This window comes from Xiphophorus maculatus, chromosome 8 (genome assembly GCF_002775205.1).
Source record: "Xiphophorus maculatus strain JP 163 A chromosome 8, X_maculatus-5.0-male, whole genome shotgun sequence".
NCBI classification, from domain to species: Eukaryota; Metazoa; Chordata; class Actinopteri; order Cyprinodontiformes; family Poeciliidae; genus Xiphophorus; species Xiphophorus maculatus.
Window position 1 is genome coordinate 17,579,695 of NC_036450.1, and position 16,469 is coordinate 17,596,163.

The 16,469-nt window shown below is 36.5% G+C and overlaps 3 protein-coding genes across 3 annotated transcripts; 1 reads left to right on the forward strand and 2 right to left on the reverse strand.

Annotated features, from left to right (window-relative positions):
• On the forward strand, positions 1-1,345 carry grp (gastrin releasing peptide). The gene is made up of 3 exons (XM_014468616.2): positions 1-370; positions 742-950; positions 1,033-1,345. Exons 1-3 carry the CDS (start codon positions 217-219, stop codon positions 1,084-1,086), a joined length of 417 nt encoding a protein of 138 aa, XP_014324102.1. The 5' UTR covers positions 1-216; the 3' UTR covers positions 1,087-1,345.
• A 1,469-nt stretch (positions 1,346-2,814) lies between these two features.
• rax (retina and anterior neural fold homeobox) lies at positions 2,815-5,356 on the reverse strand. The gene is made up of 3 exons (XM_014468654.2): positions 5,025-5,356; positions 4,466-4,692; positions 2,815-3,469 (listed from the first exon to the last, which is right to left on the reverse strand). The coding sequence occupies exons 1-3, from the start codon at positions 5,275-5,277 to the stop codon at positions 3,020-3,022; spliced, it is 930 nt and encodes a 309-aa protein (XP_014324140.1). The 5' UTR covers positions 5,278-5,356; the 3' UTR covers positions 2,815-3,019.
• A 2,983-nt stretch (positions 5,357-8,339) lies between these two features.
• cplx4 (complexin 4) lies at positions 8,340-16,457 on the reverse strand. The gene is made up of 3 exons (XM_005798631.2): positions 14,149-16,457; positions 12,956-13,043; positions 8,340-9,310 (listed from the first exon to the last, which is right to left on the reverse strand). The coding sequence occupies exons 1-3, from the start codon at positions 14,310-14,312 to the stop codon at positions 9,083-9,085; spliced, it is 480 nt and encodes a 159-aa protein (XP_005798688.1). The 5' UTR covers positions 14,313-16,457; the 3' UTR covers positions 8,340-9,082.
• Positions 16,458-16,469: the final 12 nt, after the last annotated feature.

Sequence of the window (16,469 nt, forward strand, 5' to 3'; positions counted from 1 at the left end):
TTTAACTTTCTTTCATCAGTAGTCATTCCGATCAAAGGCACCGAAAGAGGAACTTCAGCAATTCGGTGTAGCTGGACGTTTTGCTTTACCCCCTTTACATTGGTGCAACTAGCAGGGGGAAAAAGCGATTATGGTGTCGATTATTTAAAGTTAGACCGAGTTAAGTCAATGCAAAGTAAGGATTAGTACACATCTCGCTTGGTTCTCTCTGCTATCATGTGTGCGGTGCGCCTTTGTTACTCATGGTCTTGCAGGGCGCTCTGGCCGATTTTTATTATCCTGGCGGCAGCGCCTTGTCTCCTGCGCTGCTCTGAGAGACCTGCGTTAGTCGTTGGAAAAATGTATCCAAGGGGCAATCACTGGGCTGTGGGTAAGAAAACCTTCATTTTTAATCAGAAATATTTATTCAATATTAAGAAAAAGCAGAATCTTTGATCATATATATTTAATTTACCATAACTTTCAAAATGTGTTTTTTTTTCTGTCATTGAACTTCTAAATTAAAGATAAACACTCGCATGAAGAAAAACACCTGCTATACATCTGCCTGTGTTGTGGACGGGAAATAAAAGCAGCTAATGAAATTATCTCATTAATAACATCTTCTGATGTGGCTTTAAATTATCTTTGCAAATTTCAAGTCATTGCAATTGGCTGAAGAATTACTAAATGAAACATATTTTAATAATAATAATAATAATAATAATAATAATAATAATAATAATAATTTTCAACCTACAGGTCATTTAATGGGGAAGAAGAGCATTACAAGTCTGCCTGGACAGCAGCAGGAATACCTTGACTACCTCACGCTTTCACAGTCGGACAAGATCTTGGATCAGGACCAAACTGTGAAGGAAATGTCAGCAGAGAACCAAAAACAAACAGTGCTGCGAACGCTGCTCCACAACAACAGGAGAGAAGGCAACAGAGGAAAACATCTCCGAGAGGTCAGCCTGTCGAGTCAAACAATGTTTGTAATCTCTGACCTTTGATATGCTTACATTTCTCTGCTTAATTATTGTTTTGTAGGTGTTAGACCTCCTAGTTCTGACTTTGAAACAGCAAGACAGTGAATCCTACTGAAGGCAAGACAAGCCCGGTTGCAAACGCAGACTCTGATGTCTACTCAACCTGCTCTGTAATCACATATTTACAATGTATAAGCGCTGTGCTATAGAAAGACACTAGATGCACAAAAACAATGATGTTTTTGGTGAATTAGCATTTTTAGTTGCACAAAATAAAAGGTTTCAACTGCTGACTGACTGGCAAGGTTGTGTTGTAGAAACCAGGAATCTTAACTGAATTACATGTTACAATGACAATAACTTTTACTCAAAGAATTGAATAAATGCATACTTCTGAGGAAGAAATCATTTTTGTTTTTTGTTCGTTTTTATTTGCCCTGCTTTTCTTATTGCGAATAGATTCAAAATGCCTGTTGCGAAGAATTTATTTCAGCATCACACTATCCCATCGTTTTTCAACTGTAAACAATAGATAAACAACAAAAAAAATCTTCAATTTACATAAGTTTGTGAAACCTGCACATCATGGTCCCACTTCACTTGCACAGTAACCCTTTTTTACCACTAGGTGGTGCGCAATTTCACTTTTATGAACATCTCGTATTTTAGTAACTTTCTAGCCGCACAAAACGCCAACATCACCATAATTAAAAGTGTAAAGAAGCCATAAGATTGTTGTGTTGTTGGGTGATGAGTCTTTAAATGAGAGAGAGGGGGGAAGCAATAAATAAACACCAATTGTTTTTCTCTCTGGGAAGAGATGAATAGATGACCGTCCGTATTATTTTTGCTCGCAGGGTATTCAAGCAGACAACAGGAAACGCTAATTGCAACAGTTTGGCAAAACAAATCGTCCTTTTAAAGCCACAAACACACATTTTTTTTTCTTCCTCCTTCTTTTTAGTCATTTGTCACGGATGATTGGTAAACAACTGAAGAGCAAGCCACTTTCACCCCTATTAGGAGTCTAATCCCAGGAGAGAGTCGGATACAGTTTGTAGGAGTTAATGGGGAGGAAATAAGATGATCTACGAACTCATTTTCTGAAACATGCGGAGGAAGTTAAGAGGTTTAAGCCACTTTGATTCAGACAACTAGCGTGTATTTAAAATATATAAGTAATATAAATTGTATATAGTTCTATACATTAAATTAATAGATATGTCAATAATAAAATAATGAACATAAACACCGGAAAACTTAAACTCACTATCTTCAATATTAGATGACTTTTTCTTAAAAAAAAATCCTTGGGAAGGCAGATATCCACCGCTAGAGGGCACTAAAATTAATCCAATTTTCTGATCTTGTCTTTCATTCTTCGTAAATCTCACCTTTCCAGATCAGTATTCACGTCACACAAGTTAGTCATTATCTATTTTCTTCTTTTTGTGTTTTACTCTTCAGAAGGTCCTGATATAAAACATGTTTTTTTTAATTGTTTGGAATCACATAAGAATTTATTCTCCAAAAGCTCTTAAATTGGTAAAGAATTCTTGTATTTGGAAACAGTTTTTAAAAAAATATTTGAGTCAGACAAAAAATAAATTACATTTGTTACACCGCTAATCAAAAAGACTGTGAGTGATCAGCGACATAGGTGTGGTTGTGTTGCCATCAAAATAATGAAAGGATGCAAATGGGTTCTGTTACACGTTTGTTTTACTGATAACAAAACTCTTTGCCATAATGAGAAAAGATTAAAATAAAACAGAACATCACAGTTGAATCAATTTTCTAACATAAAAAAAATTATATGGAGAGTACATCCAAATAACTGTATTTATGATTTAAAGTCACTGAACTTTTTTTTTTTTTACATTGTTTCAGGAACTTATGTATCGATTATCAGGATTTTGACCGTTTTTTTCCTTGGCATTGGGATGTCCGGGTGTCCAGAATTTTACAATCCGATCTGCAGAAAATTAAAATCTTTTCAAATCACCGTCTTCTGGATGTGCATGTCCATCTTAACCCTTCGTTTGGCATCACCACGTCTTCCCAATAGACTGAATGTGCTCCTTGGCTTTCATCCTCAGTGAGGCTATACTGGAGTTCCTGGGGTTGGCTGAGCACTGGTATGTGGGTGGCAGGGAGCACATAGAACTGATATGGGAAAGGTGAGGACTGTGTCCCAGGGCTGGGGAGTTGAATATTGACGCTGGTAAGGAAGGAGGCATGGATGGGGGAGGAGAGGGAGCGTAGGCCCCTGGTAGGGTCTGTGAGCCGCTGATGAAGCCCGGCAGCGACTGCAGAGGGGCCGAAGATGTGATAGGGGTGGAGAGCCAGGGCTCCAGCGGCAGCCCGGAGCCCAGGGAGCTGGTGGTGGATCGGCCAAAAGAAAGAAGAGAGGGGGAAGGAGTGTCCTGCAGCTTGGTGGCGCTCACCTCCAGCTTCTCCTGACGACGCCACTTGGCTCGTCGGTTTTGAAACCACACCTAGAAAGAGGTGAGAATGGTAAAAAATAAATAAATAAATGTGTAACAATAAAGTAAAATGTTGTATCTTTAACATTTATATTACAGCCCTTGTATGAAAGATATTAAAATATATGGACATATTATAATCGCTTAGTTAACAGATTTAAAAACTCTGTTACTGTATTACATATAAGTGACAGGATTGGATTGATGGAATTACTCTTAAAAATTCCTTTGAACTTAAAATATGTTTTGTATTTTCAGTAAAAGCAGATAATTGTATTGCTTTATTATTATTATTATTATTATTAGAAGTATTACTTCTGTTGTTCTATAGTAGAAGTTCTAAAAAGAAACTTTGCACAGTACATTGTGAACAGTTAGAAAGTTATTTACTTGCATATTTATTTGTATTTCTTTATTTTTCTAGTTTTAGAATTCATAACACATAAAATCAGGGTAATATGCCACTTCAAATGAATATTTCTGTATTTTACATATAAAGGGATACTCTGGACTTCACTGACTCAAAACTAGAATGAGTTTCTCGAGTATCTCGATCATTTTTAATCTCAGTTTAAAACCCATTAGGCACATAATGCTTGGGGCAGACAGACTTTTATTGGGGTATTTATTCTACTTTTGAGATATATTTAATTTGTATTCCCTTGCAACAATGTTAACTCACTGCTTTTGGTAAATAGATTTTAAAATGTGTCTTATCAAAAATATTTGTGAAAGACTGGTTTAAGGTGGAAAAATAAAATGTAAGCAGCCTGCAGCTTTTGATGTGACCTTTTCTATAATCGTGTATTTTAAAATGGGAAAACACCTAGCGCATTATAAAAATATTCTTACGTAAGCAAATTATTATTATTATTATTATTATTATTATTATTATTATTATTATTATTATTATTATTATTATTATTATTATTATTATTATTATTGTTGTTGTTGTTAATGAAGCGACAGAAAACAACTAGTGGCATTATTTTGGAGGCCATGTCCCACCTGCACTCGGACCTCCGGTAGGTTGACCTTTAGGGCCAGCTCCTCTCTGCTGTACACGTCCGGGTAGTGGGACTTCTCGAAGGCCCGCTCCAGTTCGTGGAGCTGGAAGGTGGTGAAGGTGGTTCGGTTCCGGCGGTGTTTCTTTTTCTGGTTCTCGTCGTCGGACAGCTTGCCGTCTCTGTCCGGTGAGTCCGGACCTGCGGAAGCTTCGCCGGTGCACACACCTGCTACGGAGGAGAAGTGAGGCGTTCAGAGACTCAAAGAAAAAAAAAGGCGAAAATGCTGTTTTTCTTAGAAAAGTTTAAAGGAGAAACCTCTATTTTTTTTCTTTTGAGTTATTGTTTTTTTGTTTGCTAAAACTTTCCTTAGCTTTTTATGTAGCAACACCTTCTACATTATTTGACCCAACTTGTGACTTTACCGAGGAAACAGAAGTTGTGGCTATCCACAACAGTGGCTAATAACTAAAAAAAAAAAAAAGTAATAAGCCAATATATCCTTCAAATATTATTGTCAGAAATTAAACAAAAAATAAATTTAAAAAAATAAATCTACTCACTGTCACAACTGTCAGTGTAATGACTTTTCTTCCTCTGGGTCACAGTAACATTCCCGCTGCGGTCCGGGTCTTTCTGTGTCCCGGTGTAAGAGGCTGACTGGTGGAAGATGGTGTCCTCTTTGAAGCCCAGGATGGCCTCGATGCTGTGGACGGTGGACGGGTTGGTTCCCGGGCTCTGCACGGAACGTGCGGAGGGAGAGACGCGCTCATCCATCATCATCATCATTTGGGATGCAGATCCGAGCAGCCACATTGGTCGCTTCAAGTCCAGAAGAAATGTCAGAATTCACAGACTCCTGCTTTTTTTTCTACTGAAACTTTTCCTCTCTTCTCAAGTCTTATTTTGGAAAAGTTCTCTCTGTTGTTATGGTGCGTCTTTGCTGATGGTTTTTAAAGTGGTGCTTGTGCGGGACACCCCTCCCACGTCACGTCACAGAGGGGACGTCCTGCTGGATTTAGGGGGTAACATGCAGCCACCAGCCTTCACCCAGCAGAACTCCACCCCATCCCCATCCCAAGTGCATCAGCATGCCTCTAAACCTACTTACATAAATCTTAAAACCATCTTTCCTCTTCTCCAGATGTCATGTTCATGTCATCGTGTGGAGGGGGGGGGGGGGGGGGGGGGGGGGGGGGGATTAAGCCCACAGATTAAGGTACAACAAAATCATAATTACAAGATCTCTGGTGAGATCACGGATTGCAAGATGACAGCTTAATATTTAATCACATCTTCAAGATATTGTCACCAAAAATGAGTTTGTTCGTTGAATTGTTTTGCAGTTTTCACACATTCAGATCTCAAACTGCCATAAATGTGTAAGCTAATTGAAAAATCTATGTATAAATAATTAACAATTTATCTAACAAAAGATTTTCAAAAAATGTCTAATGTCTCAATAGTGTGACTAATGCGTAAACAACAACAATTTGAGCTAATAGCCACTTAACAAACAAACATTGACAGCAGTGTGGTAATCCTTCTTAAGGGGATTAGTTATTTTACTCAAAAGAGTTAAAACCCCTAAAACTATTTCGTTTTCCTAATTAAAGACGTTGACCTGCGTTGGCCCAACAGGGAGGGGTCCATGAAGAATAGCAGGATACTAAATAATGTCTTAACTACATAATGTCTTAACTACAATAATGTCTCAACTGCAGAGCATAAGTTAGGTGTAAAACTAAGTCAGTCCAAGAGGCAAAAAGAAGCTCTTACTTTATTATTGTCTGCCTAGTGACTCAATACAGCACAATAGAAAATCCATTTCAAAACACATTTACCATTTTATTGGAGAATTTAAACTGAAAAAACAAAGCTAGGTTGCTGGTAATCTGAAAGAGAGGCTTCAAAAACCACAAAGCTGAAAATAATTCACTGTGTGAAATTATTTCTTTCCAGCCTGCAGAAATCAAATGCAAAAACTAAAAAATAAATAAATACAATGGACAGAAATAAAAGAAACAATTCATGATTCAACTAGGACACACAAGAGTTTTTGTTGGGCTTACAAAGTCAAATTATTAATGAGTCCGACACTAACATGGACAAATGAACATTTTTAACTTTTGGATTTTGCTTTATTAACATAAGTCTGCAAGCATGAGAGATGATATTCTCATGGAGACTCATAAGATTATTAAATAAATAAAGTTGGTGAAAGGACACAGGCTTGAGAGAACCAAGTGGAAGACAAAAATATATAAGAGAACATACCATTAACGCTCACTCTCTAAGATCTGTTTGTTAAAAACTCAACTAGCAGCAAACTGAATCCTGGTTGACGTGGTGCCTGTTCACAAGATGAACAGCTAAAATATGGGGTGAACTCAGGTAAAAATTGAGTGAAAGTCAATGAAAACAGGAAAATGAAATGTTTTACCCCTTCGAAGTGATATAAAACTAGATGAAGTAGCGAGTTTACACAGCCCCAACTTGCTGTATAAATGAACTGTAAAGGGTCTGGGCTGCTCTGAGTTGCTCTAAAGATCTCAGCTTTTGCAGTGTTCTCAAAAGACTTCAGAATGAATAAGGTAAGAGACACAGGATGAAAAACATTTTGTGTCTTTGGGGATTTAAACAGGGTCACAGGTACAATTACTGGATCTTTCCAGAACCTTGGCACTCAGTGAAGTATGAGAGACTGTGTGAAGATGAAAGACAGGATGCCAGCCAGCTGTTTTGAAAACTTTTCAAAAGTCTGCTCCTCAAATTTAGTTTTGTAAAATGAGGACCCATTTTTTAATAATATGTTTTATTTTGATTTTTTTTTCAAGCTTTATTAGCATTTTGATAATTCCTGTGATCAACATCAGTTATGTCACTCCGCATCTTTTTTTGTGAAGAGTTTTGGTCTCTTCATTCGCCATTGTATCTGATTGTTTACAACATTTGGCAAATCTTTAAATAAGTATTTTAGACTTTAACTTTTCTGACTCTGATAGTCAATGAAGACACATCAATATTTCAAGAATGATGTAAATCATTCGACTACCTCGCAATCTTAAACATTTTATCCATTATTATTTTACAGCAAATTTAAATTGCATTCAACATTGTAAGTTTTTATTTTATGTTTTTTTTTTTTTTTTATTGTTATGTTGTGTTTTGATGTACAGCACTTTGTATCAGCTGTGGTTGTTTTAAAGTGCTTTATAAATAAAGTTGGTATGGTATGGTATGGTATTGCTTCGTTACATTGTGCAGAAAAAAACAAACCAAAAAAAACTGGACTCAGCGAGGGAAAGATGGCACAGGCCAACAACCTTGGCAGCACTGATCCTATTAAATGGAATCTCCAGACTTTAAAAATCCACAGCCGTTCAAACTTGGCTTCTTGTAAAACTCGGAATGCTGCAGTTTCCCATCAGCCTGATTCTCCTTAACCTAATCTTTCCTAACTGTTTGGATAATGCCCAATTAAATTAATACCTACTTATTTTTCACTCTGTTATCCCTGATTTGTGTAAATAAGATTAATTGCAGCTCCCCAAGGTTACATGTTTTCTGGCTGTGTGACTGAATTTGAGGGATAATCATCATGAAAACTATTAAGGATTTAAATTCAAAGAACAGAAAATATACCTTAACAGTGAATGTAAGCATCCACAATTTTTCCATAACTAATTGGACTTATTGGGTGTTAATGGCAAGAACAATTATCTAAATGAAGTAGTTAACACTGTTTTCCCAGGGATACAAGATGCCAACTCCTCTACTATGCATTTGGTTTTCTGTTACAATCCCAAACTGGGCTAATAATTGAAAGTGAAAGGAAAATAAAAATGTTTTTTTCATTTATTTTATTTCACCACTGACTCATTGCTTGTGTTTAATATGCATTTTTATTTGAACAACAAATTTACCTTCTCACAATTTACATGCATTCAAGCATGTCAAAAACACACATCTGTCGCCTTCATGATTTATGTATTTATAAAGTAAGTTTGTGCAAATCTGCAAATGTTTCTGCAAAGACTTAATCCAGCTGAAATCATTGTAACACCTGAAAATCACATGCTTTCGTGCAACACCAAAGGTGGTGACTAAATATATCAAACATTTATACAGCAGAAACAAAAATGAAAGAAAGGAAAACAAAAAAAGAAAACAATAAAACTGAGAGGAAAGTTGCATAACTCAGGAAGGATTGGTTTTCTATCAGCACATCTTGGATTACCTTAACTTTCTTTTTTAATGAAAAAACACACACACACACACATATAGAGAGACTAACCTGTCTCATTTCATGACAACACTGAACAATAAGAGTGGAAGGATTGGGCACCATTGACACAATATAATGTACTGCAAATTTGTGTGCAAAAAAAAAAAAAACTATAAAAGGAAAACTTTATAGCAGATTTTTCTGATGGCTTTAATATAATTTCTTGTTATGATTTGAATCAAATAATGTGACATAACATGAGAGAGGGCTTATTCTCAACAAATGTATAGAACCTCAGACTCACAACTTGGTTTATTCCAACCAATATGTTAAATTATTATCTTAACAATCCCCCCTGTCTTTCCGCCATTTGCTTTCGCCACCCTTGGCTGTTCACATGACAGAGCACTTCTCCTCTGCTTTGCTCTTCAGCTCGGTCACCGTGGCAGAGGCTTTTTCCTTCAACTGGTCCATGTCCATGTTCTGCAGGTTTTGAAACTGGCCCATTAGGGAGTCCTTGCCCTCCTCCTCCGTGGCGTCCTCGTCCACCATCTTGAGCAGCTCCTCGGGCACGTCCACGTCGTCCCCGGCCATCTCTATCATGTTCTCGTCCTGCTCGCTCTGCAGATGTCAACGTTAGGTAGGAGAATGTGGTCAGGAACCAATGAGCTAAGATTCAGACATCGAGATATATATTGATAAATCTGTTAAAAGAAAAATGTTAACTTGTCCTTCTGCAAGATGATTTGTGATTAAGGATGATTTTTGGTTGTTTGCATTCATTTTGGAAAAGGAAAAAAAACAAACAAACAAAAAACATTTTGCATCAACATTTTTCAAGATGACTGCAGGCAAACTCCTCAGTAGTTCTTTTAAAGGTTTGTTTAAAGGTTGTTAGAAAGAGGGCCTTGCTGCCTTGTTTTGCAAATACAATTGTGGGTTTATTCATCAGTTTATTCATCAGTCCTAACAACTTTAGGTCTGATGAATAATGACTCATCATTCAATCTAATAATGATTGGTATGTTGTTTGCTTAGTTTGATATGTGAGTGTGACTGATTTTAGCAGAATTTTGTCTTTGTCCTGTAAACACCATGAGTTACATTTACAAATTGCTCCATAATTATGAATTTATTGGAAAAATAAACATTTGTGTTTGGCTTTTTGGGCAAAAATACTGCTTTGGTTTCACTGTTGTACAGTAAAATCAAATACATTGAATGGATCATTTAGAAGCAAACAATAATGAAAACAACCTAATGTGAATATTTGAGGATATTTTGTGTTTTCTGACTTTAGGTTTCCTCCTCTTTATTATTAAATCATAAGTTTCATAAGCAACTAGATGTGAGCAGGCTCTGCCCTGTGACTACTTTAAAGTTCTATCTGTGGGATTATCAGACCTGATTTAGCCTTTCTTCCCAGGTACAGTCTAAAGATAACCTCTGTAATGTGCGACTGTCTGCTTCCAGCTTTCTGTTTCTCTTAAGAAAATACACTTATTCTAATAATTCTAAATGAATTTTATGAATAACATTCGATCACACAAATCTTATTAACTAGAACAACAAACTCAAGTTTCTTTTTTGGAAAAAAACCCAACAAGAAGACAGCTAATGTTCAGACTTGCCACGTTTCTGTACTTAAATGTGATATAAACATAATTTAATGAAAACAATAGTATGTTATTGTTCAAATGTTATTACTTGTTTGCTTTCAGGTCATTGATATTTAGCTAATGTCTTTAAAAATGAAGCAATTAAATAAAATTTACCAAGTGGTTGAAAAAGGAAACCAGACATTGATGTGCCATTAGCTGAAGGCTATTAGAGCAGCTAAAGTCGCTCGCAGTTGTACTGTCATCACAAGACTGGTTTTGAATCAACTTCTCAGTCATTTACTGGAAAACTTCAGGATTGAACAGTTAAATGATGTCTCTACATACCTTTTTGGCTCCCTCCATTACAGTTTGTTTCTCTGTCAAGGCTCCTCTGAAATCCACCAATTGCCCAGTTTAGATCCCCTAAAGTAAATGTTGCAGTTTGCTGGCGCCAGATCCCTCTGCCGGGGTTCGCTCTAATAGGCTTGGAACACCTGCTCTGTGGCATTTGGCTTTCTAAGACTAAAGGTGCAACAAGCCTTTCTTAGTAATCTCCTCCTGTCATACAGAGATGACCTCAGCTAAAACCCAACCAAAGAGCGAGCTGAATTAGTAGATATTTTTTGTTGTTGTTTATCTTGCATTTCATTTAAAACGGCTGTTAGATACAGCCTCCTCCTGTCTTTGTTGTGGAATTGCAATGTTTACGGTAATTAGAAGCTGTTTTATAGTTTTTATAATATTACTGATTGATTTTTCTCCTGCTGTGGCTTCTTCGCTTTTCACTTTTATATTAACCTGCTGTCTCTTCCAACTCCAAGGTGATTTTTGCTATTTTTAAGCTGCAGGATTAAAAGCTCCAACATAGAGTGACTGAAGAAAAAAGTTCAATATCAGCTAAAAACATCCAGAACTTTTTTTGTTGGGGATTTTTGGGCATAGTTGGATTTCATCCTCTTAGAACCTGCAGTTTGGTATTAGCTTCATAATTATCTAAAATCATTCAATTGGATTCAGAATCATTGTAAACTGAGTAAACAATTAGCTTCACAAATTAATAGAGTTTTTATTACATAGTTTAAAATCCTTTAAATTAGATGCCAGAGAAAGGTGGAGAGGTTGGAGGGAGTTTCCTCCAGCCTGGCCAAGTAAGATCTAATATTGGCTTTTTATATTTGAATTACTTTATAGAGAGTAAAACACCAACGTTCTAGGCAATAGGTACATAGATAAGTAGTACTTATACTTCTAATGAATGTTAATTCTAAATTTCTACTTAAATCTATGTAGTAAAATCAAAATTAGGAATGGACTGTAACAATCAATGTGTTAGATTGTTTATGCAGCAGTACAAATAGTTGCTACTCTCTATTTTAGATTAAAAAAATTTGATTTAGCATATATTTTTTTTTACTTTTTGAAATAACTATGACAATGCAATCACAATATTTTACTCAAGGTTATCATGCAGTAACAATCTAAAACCAGGCAATTCCCAAATATTCAGATTTCTCAAGTCATTGATAAAACATAGTGCATGGATAGTGTGTAAGGTACTTCTTCAAGGTTAGTATTACACCCTATGTTTTGTTTTGTTGGCCATGTGGTGAAATTGCATATTAAAGGATATAAATATTCTCTTTGGGTTTGGTAAGGATGTGATTGTGTAGCACCGTAGTTCTGAAACCACCCATAAGGATACTTGGGCTAACTTTGGTAATACTCAGCATACATTTTGGCACCATTATCTTCCAAATGAAAAATCTGTACTAAAAACTTTTGATAAGAAAAGTGTAGTGACAATGCATGGCTTGTTCTGTTTATCTCCAAAGTTTGACATGGATCTGGGAGTAACATGGAACAGAGCTTAACCTTGTTTTAGTTGCCAGTTTTAAAAATGATTGGATTCCCCTTTTGTAATGATCAGTGACCAGGTTTGTGTCTGTTAGCAATACAATAATGATGTACTCCTTAGTATTTGCAATTTTGAACACTTTAGCAACAAGTTCATGAAATGAAGTCACAAGTCTGAGACAGTATTATCGCCAGAAGTCATAAAAACTCTAAACACTGTGTTGCCGTAGCTTTGACTGTAAATGTATGGAAGTTATTTTGGGCTTTTGGACTTGTTTCACATTTAAAATGTTGAATATTTTTTTTTTTTTTTTTTTTTTTTTTCCTCCGAAGAGTTTTTGCGGCGCTAGTGGCACGTATTTTTTTTTTTTTTGACAGTAGGCAGACAGGAAGGAGGGTGAGGAGAGGGGGGAAGACATGCGGCAAAGGTCGTCGGGACCGGGAGTCGAACCCGCGACGTCCGCGTCGAGGACCAAGGCCTCCAAACGTGGGGCGTGCTAACCCCCTGCGCCACCACAGCACGCCCCAAAATGTTGAATATTTTTAACCATTCTGTTAATATTTTAAACAAGAAATTTAGAAAAAACATGACTTCTAAATGAAAACGGAACATATATTTAAACAGAATCCTTCAATTAATGATACTATTTCCAATGAATACAAACTTCTTCCTTTAAAGAAATGGGAAAATACCAAAATTAAATCATGAAAATTTACTATTCAGTCACTATGGAATTACGGTAAGTTTCCTGACATGCTGAATCAAGACAACTGTATTATTCAACGTGTAAAGATAAAAACATATGTTTACCTTTGGCAGTCTGTATTTGTCCCTGAGACACACTCTGAGCGTTGCCCGCTCTGCCTTTTTGTGTAAGAAATCTGCATCCCTCTCCATCCTGGACAAATAAAAAAAGAAAACAATCTCAAGTTTGTTTACTCTTGGTCACAAAAATACATTACAGATTAGTTAGTATATCCCGTATGTAGACAAGTTTTTTCATTGACTCCCATATAACTTTGTGATCAACCTGTTAAACATATGGAAGAAATGTCAATGCTGGAAATTTATGAAAACCTTGTAGATTCAAAGGCCAACAACAAAGTATATTTCATAGTCTTTTGTGGAATATCTAAGCAACATTGCCAATCATTCTTTACATTATTTCTTGGTTGCCTATAAAGAAAAAATAAATATAGAGAGGGCTTCTATGAACTTTTTACCCAAGTTATGGTGATGAAGTAAAATAATTGCACAGAACAAAATCAAACATGTAAATAATTGTCTAACTGCTGTTGAAATCTGCTTTCATTATTGTTGATTCAGATTTTTTTTATTATTCAACTTCTTTCTGTAAAGCAAATGTTTGATTCAAGTATCTGAAACCCTGAATATCTTCCTGCATATTCAACAAAGCTCCTAGTGCACTTTACCTCAGCCATTTAAAGAGATTACCCATCCAGGCTTACCTAGAATTTAGTCAAAACATCAAAACAGGAGTGGTTTTCAAACGTCTTATTTTTCCAAGTCAGATGTAATTTAAAACCATTTTTACTGCCAGACTGTTTTAAAAAATATATATATATTTTTTTATGTCATTCAAAATATTTTACTTTAAATGTTTATGATTTGTTTGTGTGTGAATGCCATAATTTAATCTTATCTTTCAAGAACCAAAGGACTATATTTAGCCCCACGGACAAAATATAAACAAGAAAAAAGAAATCTTCTTGGTTAGTCTCTTTTGTGACCTTCAGAAATAGATGCCTCTTTTAAGAACTCAACTTTTTCATTGTTCAAAAACAATAGAAGTTATTTTATTATGCATTTTTTTCTGTGTGTATTAATAAAAGATGTGGACTTTTGACAGTGAGGGAAAAGCAGAGAGACTGAATGTAACAAAACAATACGTCAAGGTCAGATTTTATTCTCTGCAGCCATTTTGGTTTCCACAGGCCAGTGGCAACTGCTCAAAGTGTAGTTTGGTCCATGTTTCTACTTACTTCTCCTCTACCAACTGTTTTTGGTACTCTTCATACTCCTCGCGTGTCATCCCAGCTGCTTTTGCAGGATCTGATGGAGTGGCCTCCTCCTCTTTGTCGCCTCCACCACCAAGACCAATTCCTGACAGGGGGTTCCCAATCATGCTCTTGATCAAAAAAGCCATCACGAGTTCTTCCGAGTGTTTACTCTCCAAGGAGGGGGATGTTTTCGTGGACTGAAAAAGTAAACGGTTCTCCTGGTGCTTCGCTTTCGCTTCCTGTAGCTTTCCAATCCAGTGGTAGCTCCCTAGCTAACCTCCTGCTTGCCTACAGAGTCAAGGACACACTGATGACAAGCAACAGACACATACATGCGCACGCCAACACACACACACAGTCTGCCATAATCTGGATTTAATCCCTTCTGCTTCACTATACTAAGAGGCAGATGGCCTGCTTTTTTTTCTATTTTTAAATCATGGAGACCTTTCTGGTAGTTTTTCAAAAATGAATTTTTAAGGTTTGAAGCACTTTTTAGGCAAAACCTTTACCAAAACTCACAGAAGGCCTTAAGGCTACATGGACAGTCTCTTTCAACCAAAAACAGAGGCTGTGTACTTCCACCCACTGCTGCTTAATCATGTTAGAGGAGTTCAGATCGGCCCGTGTGCAGCTTACACTGCTGAGATCAAGCAGAGGGGAGAGAGGACCAGGATTATACTGTATTCTTGTTTATCCCAATGAAGCCATCCTTCATGCAATGCTTTTGTTGAATAGGAACGTGACTGGCTAAAGGTGTGAAATGGGGAGGAGTTGTTCCATCATGGTCTTTCGTAGGCCTGTAGCTCTTTTTACAAACACATAAACAGATTAATTACATACAAGTAGCGCAACAGTACTCTCTCCTCTGGTATTATACAAATTTTTTCAAGCATAATTTCAAGAACACAATGGCACAGCAGAATTCAGATGAAGTTGTGATTATCAAGTAGGAATGTGAGCTCATCTCCTGCTCAACCTAATACGTTCTCATCTTAATTTCCACTAAAACATTGCGATATGCCAACTTTTTTTTTCTTTCCAGCTGCATCCAAGCATACAGGAGTGCTTTTTGCTCCAGAAAAAGAACCTGACTTTGTAGGTTAATACACTGAGTCAGTGGTTTTATTAGGGTTTTTGAATACAATTATGATCATGTGATTATTGATGATGTACAGAAGATAACTTGTTAGGGAGTAAAAGCTGTATGGCCTACCGCTGAGGAGACACCTGCGAACTGTGAGACAAAAAGGACAAACAGTATGTCTGCCTGGACAGGCAGTTACGACTTCATGCTGACCTGGCTTAAAACAATATGATCATCTCTTCAAGCCTTTTCCAATTCATCATACCTGCAGGAAAATACTTGAATATAATTTCTAAAGTTTAACATTCTTTTTCAGACTGCCTAGAAACCCTGCACTAATCAGAAAAGGATCCAATCAAAGCATTTTTTAAAAGCTCAGTATTAAGATTGCCTGATTAAAATAAACTATCACACCTGCCATACCTATTTTTAGTGTTTTTGTGAGCTGGAACAGCAAAGATTTTTCTATTAGGGAGGAAGAGGAGCAGACAGCCTTCTTTATCAATGACTGTCCTGAGTTGCTATATGAAAGCAGCACATTCCCTACAAGTTGAAATGTGAAGTGGCCGCTGACTTGAGAAGATGTAGAAAAAAAATCCTAAGGAAACACAGTAGGGGTGGTTCAATATGGACTTTAAGGTTTTATCACAATATTTTGCAGTAGCATTGTGATAATGCTAAAAGTGACGATAAGAACTATTTGTTATGTCTTAGCCGACAAATAATGCTCATTTGTAATGCATGAAGAGGTGTGATTTGTTGCGCTGTTACTGTATTTTAAAATTTGCTGACACTTTCATTGAACAAACAGTGGTCGTTAATACTGACGGTTTAGCGGGGTTTTAAACATTAATTGGAATGGAATCAATCTAAATCCTTATGACAAGAAAGTTATCATGATAAATAATATAAGTGACCACCCTAACAACATACTGCTGTATGTTCCAGTTATCTTTAGAAACAAATGACAAAGTTAGACTTTTAGGTGACACGCTGTAAGAACATTATAGCTCCTCAACACTATAAACCTTTCACCTAATCACCTCATCCTGCTATTCTGGGCTACTCAAGCCAAACATTTAGCAACTACACTTTAACATGTCCTAAAACCTCTTATGCAAAATGTATCAGGCTCATCCATTGAGTGAAGAGATCCTAAATAAATACCCAAGCAACTGACTTGTATTAAGATTAATTTCTGGACCTCTCTTGTATG